The sequence below is a fragment of the Stigmatopora argus genome, chromosome 20, assembly GCF_051989625.1.
Source record: "Stigmatopora argus isolate UIUO_Sarg chromosome 20, RoL_Sarg_1.0, whole genome shotgun sequence".
Taxonomy (NCBI): Eukaryota; Metazoa; Chordata; class Actinopteri; order Syngnathiformes; family Syngnathidae; genus Stigmatopora; species Stigmatopora argus.
In genome coordinates, this window is record NC_135406.1 from 13,098,532 (window position 1) to 13,113,751 (window position 15,220).

General features: G+C 39.6%; 2 protein-coding genes across 2 annotated transcripts; one reads left to right on the top strand and one right to left on the bottom strand.

Moving 5' to 3' along the window:
• Nucleotides 1–2,894: 2,894 nt before the first annotated feature.
• On the top strand, nucleotides 2,895–4,958 carry LOC144066178 (uncharacterized). The gene has a single exon (XM_077589522.1). It carries the CDS (start codon nucleotides 2,895–2,897, stop codon nucleotides 3,921–3,923), a length of 1,029 nt encoding a protein of 342 aa, XP_077445648.1. The 3' UTR covers nucleotides 3,924–4,958.
• Nucleotides 4,959–9,074: 4,116 nt separating this feature from the next.
• On the bottom strand, nucleotides 9,075–14,945 carry LOC144065605 (uncharacterized). Its single transcript, XM_077588595.1, has 2 exons — nucleotides 14,503–14,945; nucleotides 9,075–11,443 (listed from the first exon to the last, which is right to left on the bottom strand). The coding sequence occupies exons 1-2, from the start codon at nucleotides 14,612–14,614 to the stop codon at nucleotides 10,218–10,220; spliced, it is 1,338 nt and encodes a 445-aa protein (XP_077444721.1). The 5' UTR covers nucleotides 14,615–14,945; the 3' UTR covers nucleotides 9,075–10,217.
• Between the last annotated feature and the right edge of the window lie 275 nt (nucleotides 14,946–15,220).

The following is a 15,220-nucleotide window of genomic DNA, read 5'->3' on the forward strand; positions in this document are numbered from 1 at the left end:
ATATATATATATATATATATATATATATATAGAGAGAGAGAGAGAGAGAGAGAGAGAGAGAGAGAGAGAGAGAGAGAGAGAGAGAGAGAGAGAGAGAGAGAGAGAGAGAGAGAGAGAGAGAGAGAGAGAGGGAGGGAGGGAGAGGCAAAGAGGGTGAGGGAGGGAGCGATGGAGAGAGGGAGAGCAAGAGAGCGAGAGAGAGAGATTAAATCGGATTTAAAGAACTGGATATAAAGCCTTAAATATTTTTCATAGATCTAAAATAACGTTTATTTGAGCTTTTATTCTTTATAAGGGAAGAATCATTTGTTGAAAATATTTCTATATAGTTATTTTTACATTTTACAAAATACTTATTGAACTAAAACACAAAAAGAACAAAATTGGAGGGAAAATTGCAAATATTCGTTAAAAATGGGAAAATCAAGAGATAATTTACATCTAGTGGTTGGTCCGGATTAAGGGAATAATGTAAATAAAAGAAAAAACAAACTTTTCCTTTTGGATTTAAGACACCTTTGAGAAATTATTAATTTTCTGATAAAATTTCTTAAAATGTGCTTCTTCGATAACTTGTGATTGACAGTGTCTTAAATATTGTGTACAGTGTCCACGAATACTGAACTTAGAATGAAACAAACTTTCTCCTGACCATGAGAGAGCAGTACGTAAATAAGAGACTGATTCCTGCGAGTTCAAACCGTTTCAATGAAGAACTACTTCTCCCGTGATGCCAATCGGCAAATCAAAACTGCACCATTATCAAGGGCAATTTTTTTCTGCGCATGCGCGTTTTGCGACGCCTCTTTTTGAGACGCGATCTTCAAGTGATTTATGTTTAATTTAATTTTCAATTTAATTCAAACCTGCGCAAACATTTTTTTGCTCAAACCACATGTCAGAAATTTTGAATATTAATTATTTCCTATGTCCAAATCTCTTACATTTATAAACTTAATGCATCGAAGGAAGTGACGCCGCCACCGCGCATGCCCAATTTTCGCCACCAAACTTAACCTATGGATCCCCGTCGTGTCTAGCTTCAGCTACTTTATGACCTTAAATATCAGCCAAAATCATTTTCAAGACCTCGTTGAAGCTTTGTGCGCTACTTTAGCTAAGCCTGTTAGCATATATCAAAGGATCAACTCTTCAAGTCGTCGAAGAACTTTGAAGCTTTGCGCCCTCTTTAACTTAGCCTAGCTAGCAGCTATCAATGGCGTCTCCATCAGAATTTACGTGTGGGAAAAGACCAGCAAAGTTCCACGAGGAAAACTCGACATTTTGCAAAATAATGCATGCAAAAGTTGTCCTTCACAGACTAGAAGGTGGGTCCATTTTTATATCTATATATTCCCTTCATCATAAAGGCTTAATGGTAATTGTAGAAGTGCTATATCTGTGTGCTGCAATTGCAAATTCAAGTACAGTAATCCCTCAGCATTTCACTACATCGCGGATTTTTTCTGGGGAAAATGTTTTTTAAATTATTTTTCAAGCGGAAGCAACTCCCATGTCTTCCACTTGCTACTACAACTCAGCACTGAAGATTTTTATTTTATTTTAAGTTCATAAAAAATGTGAAAAGTGGCCCAGAATTTACCTTTTATTTTGACGCGTGTGGGTTTTTTCCAGGAACTCCGGCTTCCTCCCACATTGTAAAGACATGGTAGGCTGATTGGACACTCTAAATTGCTCCTAGGTATGAGTGTGAATGGTTGTCTGTCTTGTTGTGCCCTGCGAATGGCTGGCCAACAATTCAGGGTGCCCCGCCTCTGGCCCAAAGTCAGCTGGGATAGGCTCCAGCACCCCCCCCCCCCGACTTTGATGAGGATAAAGCGGTTCAGAAAATGAGATGAGATTAAAGAATCATTTGGGTTTAATAAAATAAAACATTTTTAAACATTGAAATGTGTAGGTGTGCTCTTAATTGTACTTTAATTTTGAAGGTGAACTCTGTTTTCCTCAAACTGTTGATTACAATGCGGGTCACCGATAGTGCTATAATTATTGCTTGTTAATTAAACATTTGCTGTTGCAGCCAGCATATTTCAGGAATACCTTGACATACTAGTGTCCCAATTTACGGAAAATTTAAGAAACGAGCTACATTCCGAGCAATTTTTTTCCTTGACATATGAGACAAATTGGAGATACGAGCTTATTGAGATGGTTCCGGGTGGTCAAATGTGTGGGTGTGTATAGTCATTTGAGTTGATTTCAGTTAAATTTCAAGTTAATGTCATGTTACAAACCTAACCACCGCCGATATAAGACTTTACATTCCCAGTCTAACCTAAATGACTTCTCGTTAGATAGACAGATTATGAAACATATCATTTATTTTCGTGTCTTTGCAGGTTTCAGAGAATATCTTGGTCCTGATGGGAACGAGTCTGTTGGCCTTAAAAAGGAACTTGAGCTCCCCCAAATCAAAGGGGAGGAGCCAGAGTTCTCTCAACAACAAATGAGAGACGAGCGACTTCCAATCAAGAAGGAGGAAGATGATGTCACCTGGTCATTTGGTGAATTCCTGAAGAGGGAAGAGGATCTGGGCGTGACCAGCAGAGGGGCGGAGCCTGCACACACCTTAACGTTACCCCAAATTAAAGAGGAGGAGCCAGAGTTCCCTCAACAGCAAATCAAAAAGGAGGAAGATGATGTCACTGTGTCAACTGGTGAGCCTTTCAAGAGTGAAGATGATCTGGGCGTGGCCGGCAGAGGGGCGGAGACTCCGAACGGCAGCTCAGCAGAAGGGCAAGCAGACAATTTAATAGCTCCGTTATCAGATAGCGAAGACTTGCTTTATGACAATGAAGGTCTTAAGGACGGCAAACTCTGGAAATGCTCTCGGTGTGGAAAAACCTTTGGGAAAAAGTCTACTTTGAAAACACATGAGGAGCCACACTGGGGAGAAACCCTTATCATGTACAGTTTGTGATAAAAGATTTACAGAGAAGGGAACCTTAAAAAGGCACACAAGAACACACTCTGGTGAAAAACCATTTTCGTGTTCAGTTTGTGGTCAAAGATTCACATGGAAGGGACCCTTAATTAGTCATGCAAGAACCCACACTGGTGAAAAACCATTTTCGTGTTCAGTTTGCGGTAAAGCCTTTTCTCAACAGCATCACTTAAAAACGCACACAAGAACACACTCTGGTGAAAAACCATTTTCGTGTTCAGTTTGTGGTCAAAGATTCACACAGAAGGGACACTTAATTAGTCATGCAAGAACACACACAGGTGACAAACCATTTTCATGTTCAGTTTGTGGTCAAAGATTTACAGAGAAGGGACACTTAAAAACGCACACAAGAACCCACACTGGTGAAAAACCATTTTCGTGTTCAGTTTGTGGTCAAAGATTTACACACAAGCAAACCTTAAAAATTCACACAAGAACCCACACTGGTGAAAAACCATTTTCGTGTTCAGTTTGTGGTCAAAGATTCACACATACGGGACACTTAAATAGTCATGCAAGAACACACACAGGTGAAAATAGATTTTCGTGTTCAGTTTGTGGTAAAAGATTTACAGAGAAGGGACACTTAAAAACGCACACAAGAACCCACACTGGTGAAAAACCATTTTCGTGTTCAGTTTGTGGTAAAAGATTTACACACAAGCAAACCTTAAAAATTCACTCAAGAACCCACACTGGTGAAAAACCATTTTCGTGTTCAGTTTGTGGTCAAAGATTCACACATACGGGACACTTAAATAGTCATACAAGAACCCACACTGGTGAAAAACCATTTTCGTGTTCAGTTTGTGGTCAAAGATTCACACGGAAGGGAAACTTAAAAACGCACACAAGAACCCACACTGGTGTAAAACCATTTTCGTGTTCAGTTTGTGGTCAAACATTCACACGGAAGGATCACGTAATTAGTCATGCAAGAACACACACGGGTTAAAAGCCATTCTCGTGTGCAGTTTGCGGTAAAGCCTTTTCTCAAAAGCAAGATTTCCAAAAACACAAGAATCCACGCTGGTGAAAAAACATTTTCCTGCTCAGTTTGTGGTCGAACATTTTCCCAAAGGAGAAGCTTAAAAGAACACTTATTAACCCACACTGGAGAATAATGTCTTCCTGCTCAATTAAAAAGCTACACAATTGGAAAAACCTGAAAAGAAGACTTAACAACCCGCAGTGGCGAAAAGCCCTTTCTTTGCTCAATTTGTGGTTCAACACATTAGTTAAAAATACTTAATAATACATAATACTAAGTTTGTTGCCAAGGATTTATTCATAAGACTTAAAAGACACAAATGTGTGTGTATGTTATCTATTAATTGGCAAAAATGATGAGAATTCATCGTGTCATTTTTGAATCATGTTGATAAAATTAGTCTGCTGTGAATTTTTCTCTGTTTGAAAAAGAGAAAACCAAGTCAAATGTTGTTTTATTTCATTTAATCTTCAAAATTTTCTATTAGCTTTGTAAACTACATTCTTTTCCTTTTTTAAACTATAAGAACTGACTTTGGGTTCATTTTGGAGTAGTTTTCCATTTTATATTTATCCAAACTGATTTGATTTTTTATGTAAATAGACCTGGCAGTCGGTATATGAAGTCAAATGTGAATTGTTTTTTTAATTTTATTTTAATGTTGAACAAACAGATAATACTCATTCTTATGTATAATCATTAGTATGAAAAAAATATTGATGGCTTGAAACTTATCGTTATGATTGTACATTGCTTTCACCTGTGGTCGCCTCCCATGTGTGTCACCCACCTGTTTTCCATGTCTCGTCAACCCATGCCTTACTGCGTCCTGCGTCTTTTTGTCCATTTTAATTTTTTGGGGTGTATTTTTTTATTTTGGGCTCAAGTTTTCAGTTTGCTTTTTGTGTTTTTAATTAAAACTCTTTATGTATACCGTAATGATTGTATTGACTCACTACTAGTGATGGGTTTGTGAGCATCACTTGTCGTTTACATACAGTGACCCACTGCTTCGCAGAATACTGACACCTGGTGGACGTTAAAAACCACTGCAGGAAACTATACAAAAAGCCCAAGGGTGCATTAATGTCAACTCGATTTCATGTGGGCCGGACTATTTATATATATATATATATATATATATATATATATATATATATATATATATATATATATATATATATACACACATATATATACATATATATACACACATATATATATATATATATATATATATATACATATACATATATATATATATATATATATATATATATATATATATGTGTGTATATATGTATATATATATATAGTGATACGTTGTTGTTTCTTCAATCCAACTTTTACTGTTATGACTAAAAATCTCCCGTGCCTCAAGCTATGTGCTAAGGCAGCGGTCACCAAACTACGGCCCGCGGGCCGTATCCGGCCCGCCGGCACATTTGGACCGGCCCTCTGAACAATACCAGAGACGCTATCGGATTTTTATTTTTATTTTTAAAAAAAAAAAAAATTATTATTTTTTTATTTTTTTTTATTTTTTTGGGGGATGCGGCCCGCCAGCACATTTGGACCGGCCCTCTGAACAATACCAGAGACGCTATCGGATTTTTTTTCCTATTTGGCCTTGAAGACTGGGACGTTTTAATCTTGTGTTTGGTTCATTGCACCCCTGCTGAGCCCACAAATCATCCCAGTGAAGCGGGGCTTCGCATTGCTTCTTTGGTGACACGCGCGGGGAGAGTGTTTCCCTTTGATGCATGCGGGCACGTCCACCGTTGCATGCACGAGCAGTGTTACCGAGACATCTGGACGATCGCAGGTGAGGGCGAAGCCCTGGGACCATCGCGGACTATTCAAGCATATTAAAACTGCAACCTGTTTGAGAACGGAATAATGGCGAAAAAGTTAGGTGAGAGAAAAATTGATTCAGAATGCAGGGTATTTAACCTGGAGTGGACAAACGATTATTTTTTTGTTCAATGCAAAGAAAAGGCTGTTTGTCTCATTTGTCAAGAGACGGTGGCGGTATTCAAAGAATACAATCTTTGCCGACACTATGAATCCCGTCACAAAGACAAGTACGATAGATTGCAAGGCCAAATACGAGCAGACAAACTCTCAAAGCGAAAAAGTGGACTACTATCTCAGCAGAACCAGGCATCCGTTCGGGCCAGCTTTTGGGTTGCTAAATTGTTAGCAAGCAGCGGTAAGCCTTTCACTGATGGAGAGTTTGTTAAGAAATGTATGGATAGTGTCGCGGAGGAGGTGTGTCCCGAGAAGAAAGATGCATTTAATGCCGTAAGTCTGTCAGTGAGTACAATGACCAGATGCGTTGAAGAAATCGGGAGTAATGTATATGCCCAGCTGCAGCCCTGGAAAGGGTTATTTAGTTATGTGTGGCTTTCTGGAAAACAATAAAAAAAAATTAAGCTCCCTTACGATCGTCACACTTTTTCTGTTACAAACTGACACCGGCCCCCCATCAGAGAAGGGAAAAGTTATGTGGCCCTCACAAGAAAAAGTTTGGGGACCCCTGATCTACGGTGTTATTGTACTGATTACATAAACATGTTTTTCGAGTGTCGCGATTAAATACAATGATTCAGTTAATACAATTTAGAATGCCTTGTGGACTAAGACGACGTCACAAGGTACCTCCTTGCAAGTGTAAGCAGTTATGTTGAAAGATGTTTTCCTATTTTAATTAAATATTACTAATAATGATTTAAAAGGTTTTAAACATTATTCCATCAAATACAAATACTAGTATTTGTATTTCATCATTAAACGCTGTTTTCAGCTGGATTTGCCGAATTTGAGAGCATTTTGAACCGTTTGGCGAATGGACGTATATGGACGTTTTTTTGCCTCCATCGCGACATATTACAGAGGAATTCACTTCCCTGGGCTCGGTTCTAATGTCCAAAGAGCTCCAGTATTTGTATTTAATCATTAAACGCTGTTTTGGGCTGGATTTGACCGAATTTGAGAGCATTTTGAGCCGTTTGGCGAATGGACGTATAAAGACCTTTTTTTGCCTCCATCGCGACATTTTACCGAGGAATTCACTTCCCTGAGCTCGGTTCTAATGTCTAAAGAGCTCCAGTATTTGTATTTAATCATTAAATGCTGTTTTAAGATGGATTTGACCCGATTGCTGTCATTTTACGTCTCGGTTCTGCTACATCTGCCCCCCCAAGAGTGCTTATTCCCGGGCTGCCATGCCCGCCCAAGAGTGCTTATTCCCGGGCTGCCATTGATGGTACACTAATAAATTGAGAGTGATGAGCGGCAAAGGGAAATGAATCATTGATTTTTTCTATAATTTGGACACCGCCAGCGGCAGGCTGGATTAAAAATCCTAACGGGCCGTATATGGCCCGTGGGCCGAGGTTGAAAAACTTGTACACACACGATCCGGGGGCGGGGCGAGCGCGCGAATCCCGTTTCAGCGAAACCTCTGTTCAGCCGAACGTTCATTCGGCCAAACGGCCGGAATGTTCGGCGGAATTTCCATTTGGCGACCTGCCTGTCTGTCAAACGTCCGTCGGCGAAACGTCTTTAGGCGAATCTTCCGAGTACCGATGATGTCGCTCACACTGGTACTCAGTGCGCTCAGGTTGTCTTTCTGCCCAGACCAACGAAAAATTAGAGGGAACATTGGGGGGGGGGGGTGCTGGAGCCTATCCCAGCTGACTTTGGGCCAGAGGCGGGGGGCACCCTGAATTGTTGGCCAGCCAATCGCAGGGCACAACAAGACAGACAACCATTTACACTCACACTCATACCTAGGAGCAATTTAGAGTGTCCAATCAGCCTACCATGTCTTTGGAATGTGGGAGGAAACCGAAGTACCCGGAGAAAAACCAACACGCGTCACTATAAAATGTTTTTTTTTTTTTAAAAGCCTTACTATGCAAAGTCTATGCATGTCTTTGGAGTGTGGGAGGAAACCGGAGTACCTGGAGGAAACCCACGCAGGCCTAGGGAGAAACACAGGTGGACTTGACCTGGATTTGAACCCGCAACCCCAGAGCTGTGATGCCGACGCGCTAACCACTCGCTCCTCTGGGCCGCTTTTCACATTTTTATGAACTTAAAATAAAAATCTTCTGTTTTGAGTCCTAGTAGCAAGCGGAAGACATGGGAGTTGGTTCCGCTTGAAAAATAATTTAAAATACAAAAAACATTTTCCCCAGAAAATATCCGCGATGTAGTGAAATGCTGAGGGATTACTGTACTTGAATTTGCAATTGCATTGCACAGATATAGCACTTCTACAATTAGCATTAAGCCTTAATGGTTTAGGAAATATATAGATATAAAAATGGACCCACCTTCTAGTCTGTGAAGTACAACTTTTGCATGCATTATTTTGCAAAATGTCGAGTTTTCCTTGTGGAACTTTGCTGGTCTTTTCCCACATGTAAATTCTGATGGAGACGCCGTTGATAGCTGGTAGCTAGGCTAAGTTAAAGAGGGTGCAAAGCTTCAAAGTTCTTCGACGACTTGAAGAGTTGATCCTTTGATATATGCTAACAGGCTTAGCTAAAGTAGCGCACAAAGCTTCAACGAGGTCTTGAAAATGATTTTGGCTGATATTTAAGGTCATAAAGTAGCTTAAGCTAGAAAAGTACATATATATATATATATATATATATATATATATATATATATATATATACATACATATACATATATATGTGTGTGCACGCGCACACGCACACACACACATATATATATACATATACATTTATATATATATATATATACATATACATACATATACATACATATATATACACACATATATATATATACATATATACATATATACACACATATATACATATATACACATATATAAATACATACATATATACACACATATATAAATACAATCATATATACACTATATATATATATATATAATATCTAAAATAGTCCGGCCCACATGACATCGAGTTGGCGTTAATGGGCTTTTTGTAGTTTCCTGCAGTGATTTTTAACGCCCACCAGGTGTAAGTATTCTGCGAAGCAGTGGGTCACTGTATGGAAACGACAAGTGATGCTCATAAACCCATCACTCGTAGTGAGTCAATACAATCATTACGGTATACATAAAGAGTTTTAATTCAAAACACAAAGAGCAAACTGAAAACATGAGCCAAATATAAAAAAGTACACCCCAAAAAATTAAAATGAACAAAAAGCCACAGGAAGCAGTAAGCCATGGGTTAACGAGACATGGAAAACAGGTGGGTGACACACAGGGGAGGCGACCACAGGTGAAAGCAATGTACAATCACAACGATAAGTTTCAAGCCATCAATATTTTTTCATACTAATGATTATACATAAGAATATTGAGTATTATCTGTTTGTTCAACATTAAAATAAAATTAAAAAAAACAATTCACATTTGACTTCATATACCGACTGCCAGGTCTTTTTACATACAGATCAAATCCGTTTGGATAAATATAAAATGGAAAACTACTCCAAAATGAACCCAAAGTAAGTTCTTATAGTTACAAAAGGAAAAGAATGTAGTTTACAAAGCTAATAGAAAAATCTGAAGATTAAATGAAATAAAACAACATTTGACTTGTTTTTCTCTTTTTCAAACAGACACAAATTCACAGCAGACTAATTTTATCAACATGATTCAAAAATGACACGAGGGATTCTCATCATTTTTGCCAATTAATAGATAACATACACACACACACACACATTTGTGTCTTTTAAGTCTTATGAATAAATCCTTGGCAACAAATTTAGTATTATGTATTATTAAGTATTTTTAACCAACGTGTTGAACCAAAAATTGAGCAAAGAAAGGGCTTTTCGCCACTGCGGGTTGTTAAGTCTTCTTTTCAGGTTCCCTTCTGTCAAAATGTTGGAACATTAACTGCACCTGGAAAAGGTTTTTGAATTGTGTAGCTTTTTAATTGGGCTGTTGAAGCGAATCTGTGGCCACAGACTGAGCAGGAAAACATTGTTCTCCAGCGTGGGTTAATAAGTGTTCTTTTAAGCTTCTCCTTTGGGAAAATGTTCGACCACAAACGGAGCAGGAAATTGTTTTTTCACCAGTGTGGGTTCTTATGTGGGTTTTTATCGTTCCCTTATCTGTAAATGTTTTACCACAAACTGAACACGAAAATGGTTTTTCACCAGCGTGGATACTTGTTTTTGGAAATCTTGCATTTGAGAAAAGGCTTTACCGCAAACTGCACACGAGAATGGCTTTTAAACTGTGTGTGTTCTTGCATGACTAATTAAGCTTCCCTTCCGTGTGAATCTTTGACCACAAACTGAACACGAAAATGGTTTTTCACCTGTGTGGGTTCTTGTGTGTTTTTTTAAGTTTTCCTTCTCTGTACATCTTTTACCACAAACTGAACACGCAAATGGTTTTTCACCTGTGTGTGTTCTTGCATGATAATTTAAACTTCCCTTGTGTGTAAATGTTTTACCACAAACTGAACACGCAAATGGTTTTTCACCTGTGTGGGTTCTTGTGTGCCTTTTTAAGTGTTGCTGTCTAGAAAAGGCTTTACCACAAACTGAACACGCAAATGGTTTTTCACCTGTGTGTGTTCTTGCATGATAATTTAAACTTCCCTTCTGTGTGAATCTTTGACCACAAACTGAACACGAAAATGGTTTTTCACTCGAGTGTGTTCTTGTGTGCGTTTTTAAGTGATGCTGTTGAGAAAAGGCTTTACCGCAAACTGAACACGAAAATGGTTTTTCACCAGTGTGGATTCTTGTGTGTATTTTTAAGTATCTCTTCTCTGTAAATCTTTGACCACAAACTGAACACGAAAATGGTTTTTCACCAGTGTGTGTTCTTGCATGAATATTTAACTTTACCTTGCGTGTAAATGTTTTACCACAAATTGTACATAAGGGTTTCTCCCCGGTGTGGCTCCTCATATGTGTTTTCAAAGTAGACTTTTTCCCAAAGATTTTTCCACACTGAGAGCATTTCCAGAGTTTGCCATCCTTAAGACCTTCATTGTCATAAAGCAAGTCTTTGCTATCTGTTAACGTAGCAATTAAGTTGTCTGCTTGCCCTTCTGCTGAGGTGCCGTTCGGAGTCTCCGCCCCTCTGCCGGCCACGCCCACATCACCTTCACTCTTGAAAGGCTCACCAGTTGACACGGTGACATCATCTTCCTCCTTTTTGATTTGCTGTCGAGGGAACTCTGGCTCCTCCTCTTTAATTTGGGGTAACGTTAAGGTGTGTGCAGGCTCCGCCCCTCTGCTGGTCACGCCCAGATCCTCTTCCCTCTTCAGGATTTCACCAAGTGACCAGGTGACATCATCTTCCTCCTGCTTGATTGTAAGTCGCTCGTCTCTCATTTGTTGTTGAGAGAACTCTGGCTCCTCCCCTTTGTTTTGGGAGAGCTCAAGTTCCTTTTTAAGGCCAACAGACTCTTTCCCATCAGGACCAAGATATTCTCTGAAACCTGCAAAGACACAAAGATAAATGATATATCTTATAATCTGTCTATCTAACGAGAAGTCCTTTAGGTTAGACTGGGAATTTAAAGTCTTATACTTATATCGGCGGTGGTTAGGCTCGTAACATGACATTTACTTGAAATTTAACTGAAAACAACTCAAATGACTATACACATCCACACATATTCGACCACATGGAACCATCTCAATAAGCTCGTATCTCCAATTTGTCTCATTTCTCAAGGAAAAAAATTGCTCGGAATTTAGCTCGTATCTCAAATTTCCCGTAAAATGGGACACCCGTATGTCAACGTATTCCTGTAATATGCTGGCTGCCACAGCAAATGTTTAATTAACAAGGAATGATTATAGCACTCGCGGGTGACCCACATTGTAATCAACAGTTTGAGGAAAACAGAGTTCACCTTCAAAATTAAAGTACAGACGCTCTCCTACTTAAGAACATTCAACTTACGGACAACGGTACATACGAACATGTCTGCAAATTGCGTTTAAGTCCAAAAATGTTCGCAAGTCCAATTTTGTATTTTGCGCCTTTTTCGGAGTAGTACTTCTTTCCGCCGCTAATACCGACGTCTGGCGCTGTGAGAGCTCAGCTCACCCAGCATCTACCTTCTTCGTTGCAATGCGGAAGTGTGTGAATGTATCTCCAGTGTGCAAAGAACCTTTTTCATTTGTATCATTAAATATCTCATGCATCCAATATTGAATATGGTTGGTAAAAAGCTAAAGGCTTCTATTGAGGGAGTTGCAAGGAAGAGGCAAGCCATTTCATTTGAAACGAGTGGCAATAATAACGAAGCTTGATGCGCGTGAGAGTGGTGAGCGTTTCACGGGCATTGAATCGTTCGACCGTCAGAACCATTTATAAACAGAAAGATCGAGCAGCAGGACCCAAATATTGAACGTTGCACAAAGTTTGCAAATCAATTGAATGATGCCATACAGTGCTACCGCATCATTTATGATGAAAAAAAGAAGAAAACTGTGCAATCGTCATAAGGTCGCTTCTTTTGGCCAGTTTCTAATACATAAATCTCTCTCTCTCTACAGTACTGTACATATTCTCCATTTTATTAAATGTTTTTTTTCAGTACAAACCAATGCGTGTTACTTATACAAGCCTTAAACATACAAATGCACTTATATAAACCTTCAATATACAGTGGTACCTCGTCATACGACCGCTCATCATACAAAATGCTCGTCTTACGGGGGAAATTTCGATCGAATAATTCGCCCGTGATGCGGTCAAAATTTCGTGATGCGACCAAGCCAGGTGGCCATGGCTTTTTTTTTTTTGCATATCTTTCGTGTACGTATAACAATATTTACGAGCACCGGATGAGCTATTCAGACCAGGAAACGCACAACGCCCATGCGCGGGGAAAAGAGGGCTTTCTGGGTAATTAAGTATACTCGTGCTCGCAACAGCATCCCCGGAAGCAACTCTATCATAGGCGCCGTTCGAGGGGATGCGAACACAGATGCTACAAGCTAAAAGGAGCCGCTAGCCAGGGCCCTCGAAGCTCCCATGAGCAGCGGTGCGATCGCTGATAAGACTTCTGCTCGTTGGCAAGTAGTCGTGCGTTCTCCGATTGTGAGGACATTTGTGTGCATCATTTTCGGAATATTTTAAAGGGAATAGTACGACAGCAAACAGCCCATCGATGGCGAACGTGAGGGTGGAGTGTTTGTTCTGTTTACGAGTGCGTTGTGTGGAAGAAAAAAAAAAAACGAAGCCCCCCCGCCCCTTTTGTGCCCCTCTCCCCTCGGCGAAATCCGTCCAATTTTAGTTAGATTAAACACTTTATTTCTATTAAACCACTCGTTATTTATTACTTTGTCAATATATGGCGAATTATAAGAAATAAAACATTTTTTTCAATCCAATATCCTGTTTTTTTTCAGAGAGTTGGAACGAATTAATTTGTTTCCCATTCATTTCAATGGGAAACTTTACCTCGAGTTACGAGAATCTTGTCATACGAGCTCAGTCCCGGAACGGATTAAGCTCGTATCTCGAGGTACCACTGTACTTATATCGGCCTTAAACATAAATTATAATACAAAATATAGCACTGAATCAACTTACAAACAAATTCAACTTATGAACAATCGCTCGGAACCAATTGCGTTCGTAAGTCGGGGAGCGTCTGTACAATTAAGAGCACACCTACACATTTCAATGTTTAAAAATGTTTTGTTTTATTAAACCCAAAGGATTCTTTAATCTCATCTCATTTTCTGAACCGCTTTATCCTCATCAGAGTCGGGGGGGGGGGGGTTGCTGGAGCCTATCCCAGCTGACTTTGGGCCAGAGGCGGGGGGGGGGCACCCTGAATTGTTGGCCAGCCAATCGCAGGGCACAACAAGACAGACAACCATTCACGCTCACACTCATACCTAGGAGCAATTTAGTGTCCAATCATTCTACCATGTCTTTACAATGTGGGAGGAGGCCGGAGTACCCGGAGAAAACCTACACGCATCAAAATAAAAAGGTACTTTTTTTGAAAAAAAGCCTTTCTATAAATGGTCATTTTTAAAAGAAACTAATACTTTACTATACATGGTCTTTATTTATTATTAAAAAAAGGCGTACTATGCAAAGTCTATGCATGTCTTTGGAGTGTGGGAGGAAACCGGAGTACCTGGAGGAAACCCACGCAGGCCTGGGGAGAACATGAAATCTCCACAAAGGTGGACTTGACCTGGATTTGAACCGAGGACCCCAGAGCTGTGAGGCCGACGCGCTAACCACTCGCTCCTCTGGGCTGCTTTTCACATTTTTAAGAACTTAAAATAAAATAAAAATATTCAGTGCTGAGTCCTAGTAGCAAGCGGAAGACACGGGAGTTGCTTTCGCTTGAAAAATAATTTAAAAAATAAACATTTTCCCCCGAAAAAATCCGCGATGTAGTGAAATGCTGAGGGATTACTGTACTTGAATTTGCAATTGCAGCGCACAAAAATAGCACTTCTACAATTACCATTAAGCCTTAATGGTTTAGAAAATATATAGATATAAAAATGGACCCACCTTCTAGTCTGTGAAGGACAACTTTTGCATGCATTATTTTGCAAAATGTCGAGTTTTCCTCGTGGAACTTTGCTGGTCTTTTCCCACACGTAAATTCTGATGGAGACGCCATTGATAGCTGCTAGCTCGGCTAAATTAAAGAGGGCGCAAAGCTTCAAAGTTCTTCGACGACTTGAAGAGTTATTCCTTTGATATATGCTAACAGGCTGAGCTAAAGTAGCCCACAAAGCTTCAACGAGGTCTTGAAAATGATTTTGGCTGATATTTAAGGTCATAAAGTAGCTTAAGCTAGACACGACTAGGACCCATAGGTTAAGTTTGGTGGCGAAAACTGCGCATGCGTGGTGGCAGCGTCACTTCCTTCGATGCATTAAGTTTATAAATGTAAGAGAGTTGGACATAGGAAATAATTATTCTTCAAATTTTCTGACATGTGGTTTGAGCAAAAAAATGTTGGCGCAGGTTTGAATTTAATTGAAAATTAAAATAAACATAAATCACTTGAAGATCGCGTCTCAAAACGAGGCGTCGCAAAACGCGCATGCGCAGAAAAATCGTCCTTGGTCATGATGCTGTTCTGTTTTGACGATTGGCATCACGGGAGAGGTAGTTCTTCATTGAAACGGTTTGACCTCGCAGGAATCAGTCACTTATTTACGTACTGCTCTCTCGTGGTCAGGAGAAAATTTGTTTCATTCTAAGTTCAGTATTCGTGGAC

Coding starts and splice junctions, on each gene's coding strand:
- LOC144066178 (XM_077589522.1), top strand. CDS start 2,895: ATGAGGAGCCACACTGGGGAGAAACCCTTATCATGTACAGTTTGTGAT.
- LOC144065605 (XM_077588595.1), bottom strand. CDS start 14,614: ATGGCGTCTCCATCAGAATTTACGTGTGGGAAAAGACCAGCAAAGTTC. Junction 11,444..14,502: donor TGTCCTTCACAGACTAGAAG/GTGGGTCCATTT, acceptor GTGTCTTTGCAG/GTTTCAGAGAATATCTTGGT.